This window comes from Ahaetulla prasina, chromosome 1, assembly GCF_028640845.1.
Source record: "Ahaetulla prasina isolate Xishuangbanna chromosome 1, ASM2864084v1, whole genome shotgun sequence".
Lineage (NCBI taxonomy): Eukaryota > Metazoa > Chordata > Lepidosauria > Squamata > Colubridae > Ahaetulla > Ahaetulla prasina.
Window position 1 is genome coordinate 266,139,727 of NC_080539.1, and position 15,811 is coordinate 266,155,537.

General features: G+C 40.5%; 1 protein-coding gene across 1 annotated transcript in view; it reads left to right on the top strand.

Moving 5' to 3' along the window:
- KCNQ1 (potassium voltage-gated channel subfamily Q member 1) overlaps window positions 1-15,811 on the top strand; it is a 456,225-nt gene that overhangs the window by 103,097 nt on the left and 337,317 nt on the right. Inside the window, exon 3 of the mRNA XM_058157948.1 lies at window positions 13,492-13,618. Coding sequence (XP_058013931.1) covers window positions 13,492-13,618 — 127 coding nt within the window. The remainder of the gene's footprint in view (window positions 1-13,491; window positions 13,619-15,811) is intronic.

Here is a 15,811-nt window from a genome sequence, read left to right on the forward strand (position 1 = left end):
TTTCCCATTTTTTTACCTAACTCGCCTCCAATGGAATATATGACTAGACAACAGCTGGTAGCTACTGTAAGACGGCTGCACAATGGATGGGAAAATTTGTCTCTATAGTAACCACAAAGGCATTGGATGTGCTTACTGAAAAAGTCATCTGGTTAGTGCAGATAAACTTCAAGGGAAATTAGCTCATTTCATCTGATAGTACATACAGAAACATCTGCCTCTGTTTTATAGTGTGATAATGAACATGAGATCATTTCAAGATTTCTGAAAATCAAGAACTGACATACATTTAGACAGACTCTTTCTTCTAACTGAAGTTTTAGGTAAATACCTCAATAGCATTTAATGATTTGACTGTTAAAAAAAATTTCTGCCAAAAGTGGTATGTTAATAAAAAGTTTTTAAATATATTTTTGTCATTTTGCAGTCACATTTTAAAGACAAATCTGTCTCTCAATGACGGAAATCTGTCTCTCAATGACGGAAAAAATATTCAAAACAAAAAGAACATTGGATAAAGATTATCCAGTGAACCTAAATTGCAGTTTTCCAGAAATCTCATACTGTATATGCAATAATTGAATTATTGCATATACAGTATGACATCCTTACATCCTGTATATGCAACAATCCTTAATTGGATTATTACATATACAGCCTGACATCGTTAGTTCCTTAAGGACACATTCTTCCAATTACTGTATTTATACAGATGGTTGTTTATAAAAGTTATATTTTGCTTGCTTTGTATTAAGGTACAGTTCATCATAGTTCAGATACAGCATCTTACATGATTGTTAAGATACAATACATTAATAAAGTGGGACACATATTTACTGAGGCAAGAGGTAATATGGTGAAAAATTTCAGTCTTTCAAACAGGTGTCAAAAAGAAAAAGAAGTTTAGTTTTGCCTCTCAGAATGTCAGGGTTCCAAGGAACACCCCCAACGAAAAAATGAATTTGATGGCTGTCTAGAAGATAAAGAATGTTAGGCAGGTCATATTAAAGCCACTTAGTTAAAAGATTACATAATTGCTTGTTGCCTATTTTTAACAGTTCTTTTCTATTATGGCTTTACTACAGGTAGTCCTTGACTTACAAAAGTTTGTTTAATGATTGTTCAAAGTTACAATGGCACTGAAAAAGTGACTTATGACCATGCTTCACACTTATGACTGTTGCAGCATCTCCATGGTCATGTGACTTACATTCGGATTCTTGACAACTGGTTTATATTTATGATGGTTGTAGTGTACTGGGGGTCATGTGACCATCTTTTGTGACCTTCTGACAAGCAAAGTCAATGGAGAAGCCAGATTCATTTAATAACTATGTTACTAATTTAACAACTACAGTGATTTACTTAACAAATTTCTGGCAAGAAAAGTTGTAGAATGGGACAAAACTCACTGAACAAATTTCTCATTTAGTAACGTAAATTCTGGGTTCAAATGTGGTCATAAGTCAAGGACTGCCTGAATTGATAAACTTGATCCTCATGGCTGATTAGGATTTTGTTTATCAAATTGGTTGCAAGTTATTTGTGCAGGAGATGACCCGGTTGGGACCAAGGGAGGGGATAAGTGTGTCATCAGTGTCCAATTTTTTCAACGCTCACATACTACTTAAGTCCAGCCCACCCTGAATTCTGTTGATTCTTGTCTACGGCCAATTTGCTGTCACTATTAGTAGTTCAGACTCTTATAGACAGTGTTAATTCGCAATAAACTTGTATTCATTTGAACTGCATTGCTTCCTGGTTTCCTGTGCTTGATAGTTTGGTTTCTATGGACATGAAATAAGTGACTCCTACTTCCTGTTACAGGTAGATCTAGTTTAGCAATTGCTTGGAGTTATGACCATGATGAAAAACTGATCCTTTTCAACAAATCCTCACATTTGTGACCTTCAAAGTTCTGTATAAAGCTGAAGTAAGATATAAGCACACAGTTTCACTTAGCGACCACAAGTTGCCAGTCCCAATTTTGGTTGTTAAATGAAGACCACCTGTAAAATCAGCAAGGACTTAAACGAATTCATAAATAGAATAGAATAGAATAGAATTTTATTGGCCAAGTGTGATTGGACACACAAGGAATTTGTCTTGGTGCATATGCTCTCAGTGTACATAAAAGAAAAGATACGTTCATCAAGGTACAGTATCAACATGTATAAACATGTTGATACTGTAATTGTGCTTTGTTGATAACAGTTGAGCCACCAATGAAGTAAAAGAACTTGAGCTGTGTTAACTGGTGAGCAGCCAAAGGCATCTTCAAGGGGAAAGGGAAGATGTTTTCCCCTCATAACTGCATCATCAAAGTTTGGGACTCTGGGCAGTGAGGGGATTTCTTTTAGGGCATGGATGGATTTCTCATGTAAGAATTGAAGACCCTTAGGTAACTGTGGCTGATCAATACCCCTGAATTCTTGAAGCTGTGGACAGAGTGCATAATGGGAGTCTAGCAATTTGTGCTTCTAAAGCAGGGGTGTCAAACTCAAGATCCAGGGCCCTCCCTGGAAACAGCAAAGGACCGGCCCACGGTGCCTCTGCCAGCAAAAAGGGAGCTCAGGAGAGCCGCAGGCTAAACATTTCTGCGTCACATTTTGTGGCTCCCAAAACAGTTTTTGCTCATTGCTGCTCGTAATAAATACACTAATTGTAATATTCTCCGAATCAGAAGCTTGATTCAAACAGGAAGGCAGTGTTGCCAGCTGTCGGAATTCGACCTTTTGAGACAAGTGAAATAATACCATGATTATGAAATACGATGTAACATTATGACCTCTGCAAGGCAAAGGTTCAAAGCACTTCCTAGTGATGTATGTGTAATTGTAATTGAGCCATTTATGTAGCATTGCAAGTATCAGCATAACTTTGAATTATAATTTTATGCCAGGATCTATTTTATCTGTTTCATTTGTTTCTAGAAATCTCAGAGCAAGGTGGTAAACAAAGACACACACATATTGAGGGAGAGAGAAGAAAATAACCATGCCTGATGTTCTAGTCATAACCTCTGTACCTGGATGAAACTGTCTATCTGGACCCGTTCCAGTCCGGTTTCTGACCTGGGTACAGCACAGAGACGGCTTTGGTCGCGTTGGTGGATGATCTCTGGAGGGCCCGGGACAGGGGTTGTTCCTCTGCCCTGGTCCTATTGGATCTCTCGGCGGCTTTTGATACCATCGACCATGGTATCCTGCTGCAGCGGCTAGAGGGGTTAGGGGTGGGAGGCACCATTTTTCGGTGGTTCTCCTCCTTCCTCTCGGGCCATTCACAGATGGTGTTGGCAGGGGGGCAGAGGTCAACTGCGAGGCGCCTCCTATGTGGGGTGCCACAGGGGTCGGTCCTCTCACCCCTCTTGTTCAACATCTATATGAAGCCGCTGGGCGAGATCATCCGTGGTTTTGGGGTGCAGTGTCATCTGTACGCTGATGATACGCAGCTGTACATTTCCACCCCAAACCACCCCAACGAAGCCGGCAAAGTGATGTCCCGGTGTCTGGAGGCCGTGCGGGTCTGGATGGGAAGAAACAGGCTCCGGCTTAACCCTTCCAAGACCGAGTGGCTGTGGATGCCGGCATCCCAGTATAATCAGCTGATTCCATCGCTGACTGTGGGAGGCGAGTCATTGGCCCCCACGGTGAAGGTTTGCAATCTGGGCGTTCTTCTGGATGCATGGCTGTCGTTGGAAGATCAAATGACGGCCGTTACCAGAGGAGCTTTTTATCAGGTTTGCCTGATTCGCCAGTTGCCTCCCTTCTTAGACCGGGATGCCCTATGCACGGTCACTCATGCCCTTGTCACCTCCTGTCTGGATTACTGTAACGCTCTCTACATGGGGCTCCCCTTGAAGAGCACCCGGAGGCTTAAGTTGGACCAGAATGCAGCCGCGCGGGTGATAGAGGGAGCAAGTTGAGGCTCCCATATAACACCACTCCTGCGTAGGCTGCACTGGCTTCCGGTGATCTTCCGGGTGCAATTCAAGGTATTGGTTACCACCTTTAAAGCGCTTCATGGCATGGGACCTGGTTATTTATGACGGCCTCCCAGCGACCAGTGCACTCCCACAGAGTGGGCCTCCTTGGGGTACCGTCAGCTAGACAATGTCGGCTGGCGACCCCCAGGGGGAGGGCCTTCTCTGTGGGGGCTCCAACCCTCTGGAACGAATTACCACCTGGTATTCGCCAACTCCCTGATCTCCGGACTTTCCGACGCGAGCTGAAAACATGGCTGTTTCATCGCGCAGGACTGGCCTGATAGTTTTAATTGGGAATTTTAAATGGGTTTTAAGGAGTTAGCCTAAATTTAAATATTTCATTTTAAATTATTTTAATGTTTGTAATATTGTTTTTTATATGGCTGTAAACCGCCCTGAGTCCTTCGGGAGAAGGGCAGTCTAGTAATATAAATAAATAAATAAATAAATAAATAAATATAAATATTATAATAATAATAACAATAATAATAACAACAACAACAATAATAATAATAATAATAATAAGCCATGGTCCTTAGAGAGCCTATGTTAATAAGCTGACAAATGCTTAGAAGATTTCAAATGGCATCCAACACTCTCCCTTATGGCTATCTTTTTAAAAAAATATTGCCCATTATTCACTTCTTCAATAGGACTTCATTCCAACTAGAAAAGGTACTGCCCCAAATCTTGTCCCAATCTCAATTTTTTAAAAAAATAGAAATTTTTTACACCTAACATTCAACCTCCCCATGTTTCCCCATTGCATCTCTTGCAATTGTATGTTTCACTGCATCTCCTGCAATTATATGTATAAATAATACATGTATTACTTATTTGTCATCATCTCCATAGATCTCATCTTACTTTTTCCATGTTTCCCCATTGCATCTCTTGCAATTGTATGTTTCACTGCATCTCCTGCAATTATATGTATAAATAATACATGTATTACTTATTTGTCATCATCTCCATAGATCTCATCTTACTTTTCTCCCACGGGCTATTGTTAAATTCACATAGGTTAGAAGTACATTAAATGCCAGAACTGGCCAGGGGTTTCTTCAGATGGATCTTCAATTCAGAAAGGCAATTTTTGAATGAAAGAAGAATGCACCCTAAAATCTTCCGTAATTTGGGAATATCACATAATGATGGGAAAATCCCCATTGTTTATATTGTATGCTAACATTTCCTCATTCTTATGTTTTCCAGACGTGTTGGGACTATATTTCCCAAAATTGCCAACCTATGGTATAACTTTTTGAAATAATAGTCTGCTACTTCTGGAAGCCACAGCTTGGAGAAAGGAAATATTGACAGTGGTTCTCTCTCTCCAGCCAGCATATAAATGAGGGCATAGTATTTTGATGATAAAGCAACCGGAATATATTTGAACAACAAGCTATATAAGCAACTCCATTTTGAAAGAGACTTTCAACCTAAGCATATTAAACAGTGCACACAATGGGAGCATTTGTACACAGCCTTTAAAGGTTCAATAATCAATCAAGTGAAGAAAGGTGTTATTTTTGCTGAGTAACTGAATCTTAACCAGCTAATTCATGCTCCAAATTGGCTGGTGTTTCTTTCAGTTCAGTTCAGTTCACTTGAATGAAAATATTTTCATCCAGCCTAGCTAATTGTTGAAGGCCATAGTAAATACTGAGCAAATGAACTTGGCATACCTACAGTTTGAAAGTTACTACTATTAACTGCTAGTATACATCTGTACACATTTAAAGGAATGTTCAGATTGGAGTAAGTAGCAATTATGTTTTATTTATTTATTTATTTATTTATTTATTTTTCGTATTTTTATACCGCCCTATCTCCCTAGGGACTCAGGGCGGTTCACAGCCGAATAAAAATATACATATAAATACAAAATAAAACATCAGTTAAAAAACTTATTACAAATGGCCGAATAATTAAAAATAACAATATACATAATAAAACCCATTTAAAACCAATTTAAATTTTAAAATCTAGTCCAGTCCTGCGCAGATAAATAGATATGTTTTAAGCTCGCGGCGGAAGGTTCGGAGGTCGGGGAGTTGACGAAGTCCTGGGGGAAATATGTTACTGCCATATTTTATTTTTTTTAAAAAATAGTAAAATAAAAAAAATAACGGAAGGAGATTTTGCTTTCTGATTTGGTTGCCAAAGAATGAAATAAAAATTGAGAGTTCTGATAGTTTGGTAGTTTTTCATGCAGCTTTTCTTTAGTAACAGGTTTAAAAAGCAAGTACTTAATTAACCAGTTTTGTTGCCAGATGTAATTTCAATTTCGTTGTATATATGATTTACAATGACAATAAAGCCTATACTAATTTCCAATCCTTTTGTAGCCAAGAACTTTCCAGTAATACTGAAATCATCTTATTATTTGTAGAAAGAGAGAAATTATTTCCAAGGAAAACTCCTGAACCCTTTAACAAAGGAAACATTCAGTTGACAATTGGTGGGAAGGAAAATTTTGAAAAGCCAGTCTCATTAATTGGTTATGAAACAAGGTGAGCCATGTCAGTGTGCCAGTTGTCTCCATGAAATTCCGAAAGATATAAAACCAAAAGATATATCCAAGTCTTTAAGATCATTTTTAAATGGTCAGGTAGAGAACATGCACTTATTGTGTAGTAGGAAATTCCAGAATGGCAAGGATTTTTCCTAAACAACACATACTTTCTTCCAGACAAAAATAGGCATGGGAAATCTTACCTATGGATTTTGAGGAGGAACTCTTATACTGATAAGAGCTCAAGCAAGTTTATGGGTTTGGATGATCCTTCAAACAACTTAATCCCAAACCCATTCTGGTCTTTCACCAGAATCTGTTTGGGATTAGGTTGTTTGAAGGATGATTCTGGTCTTTTACCAGAATCGCACAAACATTTTAAACTGAGGCCAAAAGTGCACTAGCATATCTGGCACTAAACTGGAGTTCATCCAGATGTTGATCAACTAGTCCCTAAAATAATTGAATCTCTGTATTCTGTCCTATTTTCTGAATCATCTTTAAAGACAGTCCTGGGTGTTCTATGTCGTAGTAGTTCACCTTCTGTAACTGCGTGATCACTTATTCTCCTTTCTTGGATTGAGTACAGTAGAGGTTCTTTGTTATGAATGCTTACGACTCCAGCCTCATCTGATCTAATAAATGTAGAATATAGAATAATAGAGTTTGAGGTTTTCTAGTCCAAGGAGACCCTATACTATTTCAAATAAATGATTACCCAGTCTCTTTTTGAAAGCCTCCAGTAATGGAGCAACCACAACAAGATGGTTAGGACTCACTGTTAGGAATTTTCTCCTTAGTTCTAGGTTGCTTCTATCCTTGGTTGGTTTCCATCCATTGCTTCTCATCTTGTTGTGACCCAGGCCCAAGTAGGTAGTAATAAACTTAGTCCGTGGGGAAAAAAAGAAACTTTATTCGAACAGCTGGGAATTACTTCATTCTCAGCATAGTTCAACTCAAAGTAAAACAAATGTCTCCCAACACAAATTCCTCAGTTATCTCGCAAACCTTGGTTCAATTAGGCAAACTGCCAAAGGCCCTTCCTGGCAAACATCCAGAAGCCACAAAAACAAAGACGTAGATGAAGTAGAAGACCCAGCTACAATGTTGTTTTCCGGCAAAGCTCAAACGCCGGTGCTGGTCTGTTTTAAGCTTTATGGGAGGGGCCAATCATCTCTTGGCCCTACTCCCGAGTTGTCCTCTCTGCTTGAACTGCTGTTGCCTTCTGGCAGCTCTTCTCAGGCATGCATTACACACACGCATGAGAAGAGCTCCTGTTCCTCTGCCTCACTACTATCAGTCTCTGGAGGCTCTGGAGTCCGCACCTCACTTCCCGATGGCCCTGGTCTCACCTCAGCCTCATCGCTGTCCGACTCTGTTGCCAGCTCCGTAGGCTGTTGACCACAACACATCTTGCCTTTTGGTTCTTGGGAAAACAGTTTGACCACCTCGCTTTGTAGGAGTCCCTCAAATATTGGAACACTGCTATCATATCTCCCTTAGTCCTTCTTTTCATTAGACTAGACGTAGCGAATTCCTGTAGGCTGTTTTAGCCTACAGCCCCCTAATCATTTTTGTTGCTCTTCCCTGCACTCTTTCCAGAGTCTCAGCATCTTTTTTATTTGGTGACCAGAACTGGACGAAGTATTCCAGATGTGGTCTTACTAAGGTTTATAAGGGTTAAACATTGGATTACGTACAGAAAGCCCAACTGAGCATTTATATCCCTTTTAAAAATTCAATATAAATGTACCGTATATACTCGAATATAAGCCGATCCGAGTATAAGCCGAGGTCCCCAATTTTACCCCAAAAACTGGGGGTAAACTGGGGACTCGAGTATAAGCCGAGGGTGGGAAATGAGGCACCTACCGGTTGGGGAAACCCTCCCTCCCTCAGCTGAGAAGGCTGGCGGCTCCCCCGCCCCGCCCTCTCACTGCACCGGCAGGGCTTCCCCGCGCCGTCCGGTAAAATGTGAAAAAAAGAAAAAAAAAAAACCTCGAGTATAAGCCGTATATACTCGAGTATAAGCCGAGGGGCTTAAAAAAAAAAAAACTCGAGTATAAGCCGTATAGACCCGAGTATAAGCCGAGGGGACGTTTTTCAGCACAAAAAACGTGCTGAAAAACTGAGCATTTATATCCCTTTTAAAAAATCAATATAAATGTAAATATCTGATAAGAATATCAACCTAACTTTAACCAGCTAATATGGCTAAATTTGAAGTTGTTGGTGCTTTTTTACAATTGTAAAAAAGAAAGAAGTCCTTAGTATGCATAAGGCGTAGTCACTTGAACCTGTTTCCTATAACATGTAGTCAATTCAGTCCTGCAGGTTGGCACGTTCTAGGATCCTTTAATTAAACAGTGTCATCATTGGAAGCCTGTCTTCTCGGTGGCTCTTCCCCTAGGCCGTTGGTGAGAGACCATAAGATCTCTCACTTCATCACACTTGCCATCTTTTCTTTTTATCCTTTATTGATTTGGTTGTAATTTATTTGATTTATTATTATTTGAGCCATCAAAATTCATTGAGAGTTTGGGCAGGGGCAGGTTTCAAAACCCATCACTACCAGTTCGCTCATGGGCGCTCACGCGCACGTGCGTGTCGCCCGATCTGAGGCGAACCGGTAGCAATCCACCACTGGAGTTGGGTAGCATACAAGCAGCATGCTGCTCCTGCTCCTGCTGTTGTTGTTATGTTTGCCTCTTAATATTGAAACTCCTGAAATTCCAGTTTTTGAGGAATGGTATGCAGGGTATACTGAAGTAATTCGCAAAGAATTGCTTATTTGCCTTTCCAATGATTAGCACATTTTATTGTAAATGTAAACAGCAGAGGCTTTCTCCTCTAAGCAGCTATTCTGACAGCTGTCTCTAAATATAGCAACAAATATCATCCTCCATCCCCCTCCTCCTCCTCCTCCTCCTGCAGTGGATTTATTGGGCTTATACAAGGGAAGATATTTTTTTAAAAAAACTCACTTGTGTGTCACCAAGCCAAGGGTTGGGGAGGGGAATTTGCCAGTTGCTAATAGTTACCTGGCATTTTTGTGTATGACCATGAAGAACAGCTTGTGCCCTTTCACCTCAGATGTTTCCAGAATAACATGGGTCTCATTTAGGTCAATATGCCTTTATCAAAATGTCAGGAGTGAAAAATGTGTCTTGGTGTAAGCTGACTGGTCCTTCTTTCCAATTGCAGCAGTTTATAGAACAATCAATGTTCTCTAAGCTTGTCTGCATGTCATGCAAAGAACTGGATGACAGTAACCATTGACTGTATGTCTGTTTCATTGTCTTTAGGGCAGCCCACATTTGCATATTTGTCAGTGTTCCTGTTACCCAGCAAATCATGGAGGGTCTTTAAAAACCCACAGCTCTTATGCAAATTTCCCGCATGCTATTCCCTTATTCCACAAACCCCACACATTGTGACTCTAAAGGCACCCATAATTTATCCCCTTGCTTCTTTCTACTTTCCTACCGTTCTTATAAATATTAGTCTAATTTGCATGTAGGAAATTTTCGTTCACTACACCTCGTTATTTTCTCTTTCTCAGAGTCAATTAATTATAGTTGACATATATTTTCTTAGTTTAAAAAAAGATTCTTTTGCAGAATTACTACAGCATAGTTTGTGTATAAACATTCTGATGTTATTTCTTTTTAAAGAAATGAACAGTTGGCTTCTTTATTTGCACATTAGGTATTTTCATGCAGGGCAGAGTGGAATCTACTTTTCCACTTATATACATAGTGAAAAAGACATAGGAAAGTCGAACATTTTTAAGCTAAATTTAGTCACAGTGCTAGTAGTGGTCCCTTCCACATATCTATATATTTATTTATTGTTTAAATTTTTATACCGCCCTTCTCCCAAAGGACTCAGGGCGGTTTACAGCCAGAATAAAACAATTGATACAAAAATTAAAACCAGCTTAAAAAAAGAAAATTCAAAGTTGGCTGGACATTATAAAACCAATAAAAACCCCATTTAAAAACCCGTTAGGCCAGTCCTGCGCGATGGAACAGAAATGTTTTCAGCTCGCGTCGAAAGGTCCGGAGATCAGGGAGTTGGCGGATACCTGGTGGTATATAGAAGTTTATACAACAATTCACTGATAAATATTTTACTAAATAAGAACATGAATGTAATATTTATTTATTTATTTTATTTATTTATTCATATTTTTATACCGCCCTTCTCCGAAGACTCAGGGCGGTGTACAGCCAATAAAACAACAAGAATCCCAACAAATTTAAAATAAAATATCAAATTTAAAAAACTGATTCAATCGCTGTGACTTAAAAAATTAGCTAAAATTTATCAAAACTAAAACCTTGGTAAAACCCTATTAAAACCCACTAAAACCCCCATACTAAAATCAATCAGGCCAGCCCCGCTTGGTGAAAAAAGAAAGTCTTGAGCTTGCGCTTAAAGGTCCGGAGATCAGGGAGGAGATGGAGTCCCACCGGCAGCTCATTCCATAAAGCCGGGGCCCCCACAGAGAACGCCCTTCCCCTGGGGGCCACCAGCCGACATTGACTAGCCGACGGCACCCTAAGAAGACCCTCCCTGTGGGCGCGCACTGGACATATTGGACAATGGGAGGTAACTGTCGGCAGCAGGCAGTCCCGTAAATATCCCGGTCCAATGCCATGGAGCGCTTTAAAGGTGATAACCAACACCTTGAAGCACACCCGGAAGACCACCAGCAACCAATGCAGCCTGCGCAGGAGAGGTGTTACATGGGAGCTACGAGGAGCTCCCTCAATCCCCCGCATGGCCGCATTCTGCACCAGTTGGAGCCTCCGGGTGCTCCTCAAGGGGAGCCCCATGTAGAGAGCATTGCAGTAATCCAGACGGGAAGTGACGAGGGCATGAATGACCTTGCATAACGCGTCCCGGTCCAGGAAAGGGCGCAATTGGAGAATCAGGCGAACCTGATGAAAAGCTCCCCTGGCGACGGCTGTCAAATGGTCTTCTAAAGACAGCCGTGCATCCAGGAGAACGCCTAAATTGTGCACCGATTCTCTGGGGGCTAACGATTCGCCCCCCACAGTCAGCGATGGAGTAAGCTGACTGTGCCAGGACGCCGGCATCCACAGCCACTCCGTCTTGGATGGGTTGAGTCGGAGCCTGTTCGTCCCCATCCAGACCCGAACGGCCTCAAGACACTGAGTCATCACATCGATGGCTTCATTGGGGTGGTTCGGGGTGGAGATGTACAATTGAGTGTCGTCAGCATACAGCTGACAGCTCACCCCGAAACCACGGATGATCTCTCCCAGCGGCTTCATATAGATGTTGAACAAGAGGGGCGAGAGAATCGACCCCTGCGGCACCCCACAAGTGAGTTGCCTAGGGGTCAATCTCTGCCCCCCTGTCAACACCGTCTGCGAGTGGTCGGAGAGGTAGGTGGAGAACCACTGTAAAACGGTGCCTCCCACCCCCAAGCCCTCCAACAGCCGCAGCAGGATACCATGGTCGATGGTATCGAATGCCACTGATAGATCTAACAGGACAAGAACAGAGGAGCAACCTCTGTCCCGAGCCCTCCAGAGATCATCAACAAACGCGACGAAAGCCGTCTCTGTGCTGTACCCAGGCCTGAAGCCGGACTGGCATGGGTCTAGATAAACAGTTTCCTCCAGGTACTGGGGGAGTTGCCAAGCCACCACACTCTCTACAACCTTCGCCAGAAAGCGAAGATTGGAGACTGGACGATAATTAGCCAAAATAGCTGGGTCCAGGGAAGGCTTCTTAAGGAGGGGCCTCACCACCGCCTCTTTCAAGGCGGCTGGAAAGACTCCCTCCCTCAGAGAAGCGCTGATAATTCCCTGGAGCCAGCCTCGTGTAACCTCCAGGGTGGCCAGTACCAACCAGGAGGGACACGGGTCCAATAAACATGTGGTGGCATTCAACCTCCCCAGTATCCTGTCCATGTCATTGGGAGTCACAGGATCAAACTCAGCCCAAACAATGTTCTCAAGACGTGCCCGCGTCATGCCGTCCGGATCTACCCAATCTGTGTCCAACCCACCCCAGATCTGAGCGATTTTATCGTGCAGATAACTTCCAAATTCCTCAGCCCGACCTTGCAAGGGGTCCTCCCGAGCCCCCTGAAACAGAAGGGAGCGGGTGGCTCTAAACAAGGCGGCTGGGCGGTTATCTGCCGATGCTATAAGGGCGGCCAAGTATACTATAATAGAAGAAATATAAGCCATTTTATTATTCCATCAAAATTTTACTTATTTTTTTTGAGATTATTTCTACTGGAAACTTCAGTTGTTACAAAGTTTTCTAATGCTCTTATATAAAAATATAATTTCTTGTTGTTGCATTTGTAGATATGCACTACACATAAGGTGTAGTTTTAACTTAATTCTGAGATACTATTAAACTTTATTAAATTTGGACTTTACATGCACAGAATTGTCCTTTAATGTAGAGGCCTTTTTATGTTTTTCAGGCATGTGTTTTTCAAGATATGATGATCAAATGTGACTAAAGTACAAAACAAAGTTTTAATTTTTAATTGTGTTCGGGATCGTTGTAAGAGCCACGGTGGTACAGTGGTTAGAGCGCAGTACTGCAGGCTACTTCTGCTAATCACCGGCTGCCAGTAGTTTGGCAGTTCGAATCTCACCAGGCTCAAGGTTGACTCAGCCTTCCATCCTTCCGAGGCGGGTAAAATGAGGACCCAGCAATATGCTGACTCTGTAAACCGCTTAGAGAGGGCTGTAAAGCACTATTTGCTATTGCTATTGCTATTGTTGAAGATTATCATTCTGCAACTAGTATTCTTTAGATGTGTATGTGCTACAGCTATCTGAATTTCCAATCAGGGGGACACCATATTGGGAGATGATTGTCACAATTTATTTTAAGACTCCCAGACCTGACGTTCCATTTTCTTCAACTAGCATATGAAAAGCATTAAAAGCATATTAAATTAATCAGGCTCCCTATCTGTTTCCTCTAGGAAATTGTATTAGTGGTATTTTTTGGAACCGAATATGTGGTTCGACTGTGGTCTTCAGGATGCCGCAGTAAATATGTTGGCTTCTGGGGAAGGCTTCGTTTTGCTAGAAAACCCATTTCTATCATTGGTGAGTATGTGTGGTTTTGTATAGTATGATTTATTTTAAATTAGAAAACAGAAAATATTGTGCTACATTATCTAAGAAGGGTTGATTGTCTCTGTTTTGAATTACAGACTAATCACATATATAAATTTGATATATGATCATGATGGAAAACCAGAAGAAATATTAATAGGAAAATTATTCTAATGAAAGCTTGTTTAAGATGCTGAATTTAGGATTACTGGTTGTGGACAATCAGTCAAGGAGAGCGGGCATTGCCATTATTCTTTCCGCTCTTTGTTGTTTGGGTACTTCTATAACCAGTAGACCTGCAAAACCTTGGACATGGTGCCTCAAAACTTTCCAGGGGTTTAATTAAATTGTGATTTTTAATGTGGTAAGAAAATATCAAATCAAATTCAGTTTTTGACCCCATTCCAACCATTTTCTTCTAATCATACGATCAGTGTAGTTCCTGATACTACAATAAAGAGAGAAATAATAAGATTTAAAAAGATTACTTATCCCTATATTAATGAAATGATGGAATCAGTAGCTCTGTGTTCCCAGAAAAGTGATCTGGAAGTTAATACTTCAATCCCCAAAGAGTATAATATTAGTTATTAGTAACTACACTGTTGCTATGTGAGATGGACAGATACAAATATGATAAAGTAAAATAAATATTGTTTATTCTGAATAATGGAGTGCCCTTGTAAACTATTCCAGAGCAGCAGTAAATTGAATTTCCATGGGAAATATTGTTTGGACATATAGTGTTCACAGACTCTATATAGCACTCTATATGATTTCAGAATGAGCATTTGCACTGTTTGCTCCTCACAAAAAAGTATATATTTTTCTCAACAAAAAAAAAAAAGTGCAGGTGGGAAGAATAAATACTTTCCTAACTTTTCTTTACTCATCTGAATTAGTGAAAGGACATTCCTATCTTCATTATTTTTTTCAAAGAATGCATCCTTACTCCACCAGTGTTGCATGATTAAGTAATAAATGTTTTCAAGAAAATATATGAGGAAGGGATAATTGGTACAAAATGTTTTACAGATGGTACATAACTCTGTCCATAATTGTAAAAATAGATAAATCATATAATAATCAATGTTGTGACTCAGAAAAAAAACATTTTATTGTATGTAGCAGCTGTGTAAAAGTTCAAAAGATACTGGAAATTAACACACTGCCTAATTAAAAAATTAAAAAAAAAATAATTATTGCCTTGAAACAGTGGTGGGATTCAAATAATTTAACAACCGGCTCTCTGCCCTAATGATAAGCTGAGTGGGCGTGGTTTGGTCATGTGACTGTGGGCGTGGCCAACTCAATGTCACTCACGTCGATGGGCACTTCACCTTAGCTGTTACAATGTAATAAGGGTTAACCAGAGAGGCAGTTTCTGTAAGCAAGGCAATAAAGATTAGGCTAGAAACAACACCAGAATGTTTCCTTCCTGCCTTCTTTACAGAATTAGCCCTGTAAAGTGGAAAAAAACAAAATAAGATTTTTAACAACAACCGGTTCTCCGAACTGCTTAGAAAGTTAACAAGCGGTTCTCCTGAATAGGTGCGAACTGGCTGAATCATTGTAAACAAGGCAGCGTTCTTGGACCAACATTCTTCATATTATACATTAATGAACTCTGTGACCATATCACAAGTAACTGTGTTCTCTTTCCTGATGATGTCAAACTATTTAACACCACCAACAATACAACTACCCTTCAAAAAGACCTTGACTTTGTATCTGAATGGTCTAAAACTTGGCAACTCCAAATCTCAACCAGCAAATGCTCAGTTTTACATATTGGAAAAAAGAACCTAAACACTAAGTACAAGCTTGATGGACATTACCTTACATATGACCCCCACCCTGTTAAAGACCTTGGAGTTTTCATATCAAATTATCTAAGTGCAAAAGCCCACTGCAACTACATCGCAAAAAAGGCTCTAAGAGTTGTAAACCTAATCTTGCATAGCTGCTTCTCCAAAAACACTACACTACTAACCAGAGCATATAAAACATTTGCTAGACCAGTTCTTGAATACAGCTCGACTGTCTGGAACCCATACCACATTTCTGACTTCAATACAATCGAACGTGTCCAGAAATATTTTACAAGAAGAGTTCTCCACTCCTCTGAATACAACAAAATACCTTATGCCACCAGACTTGAAATCCTTGGTTTAGAAAATGTAG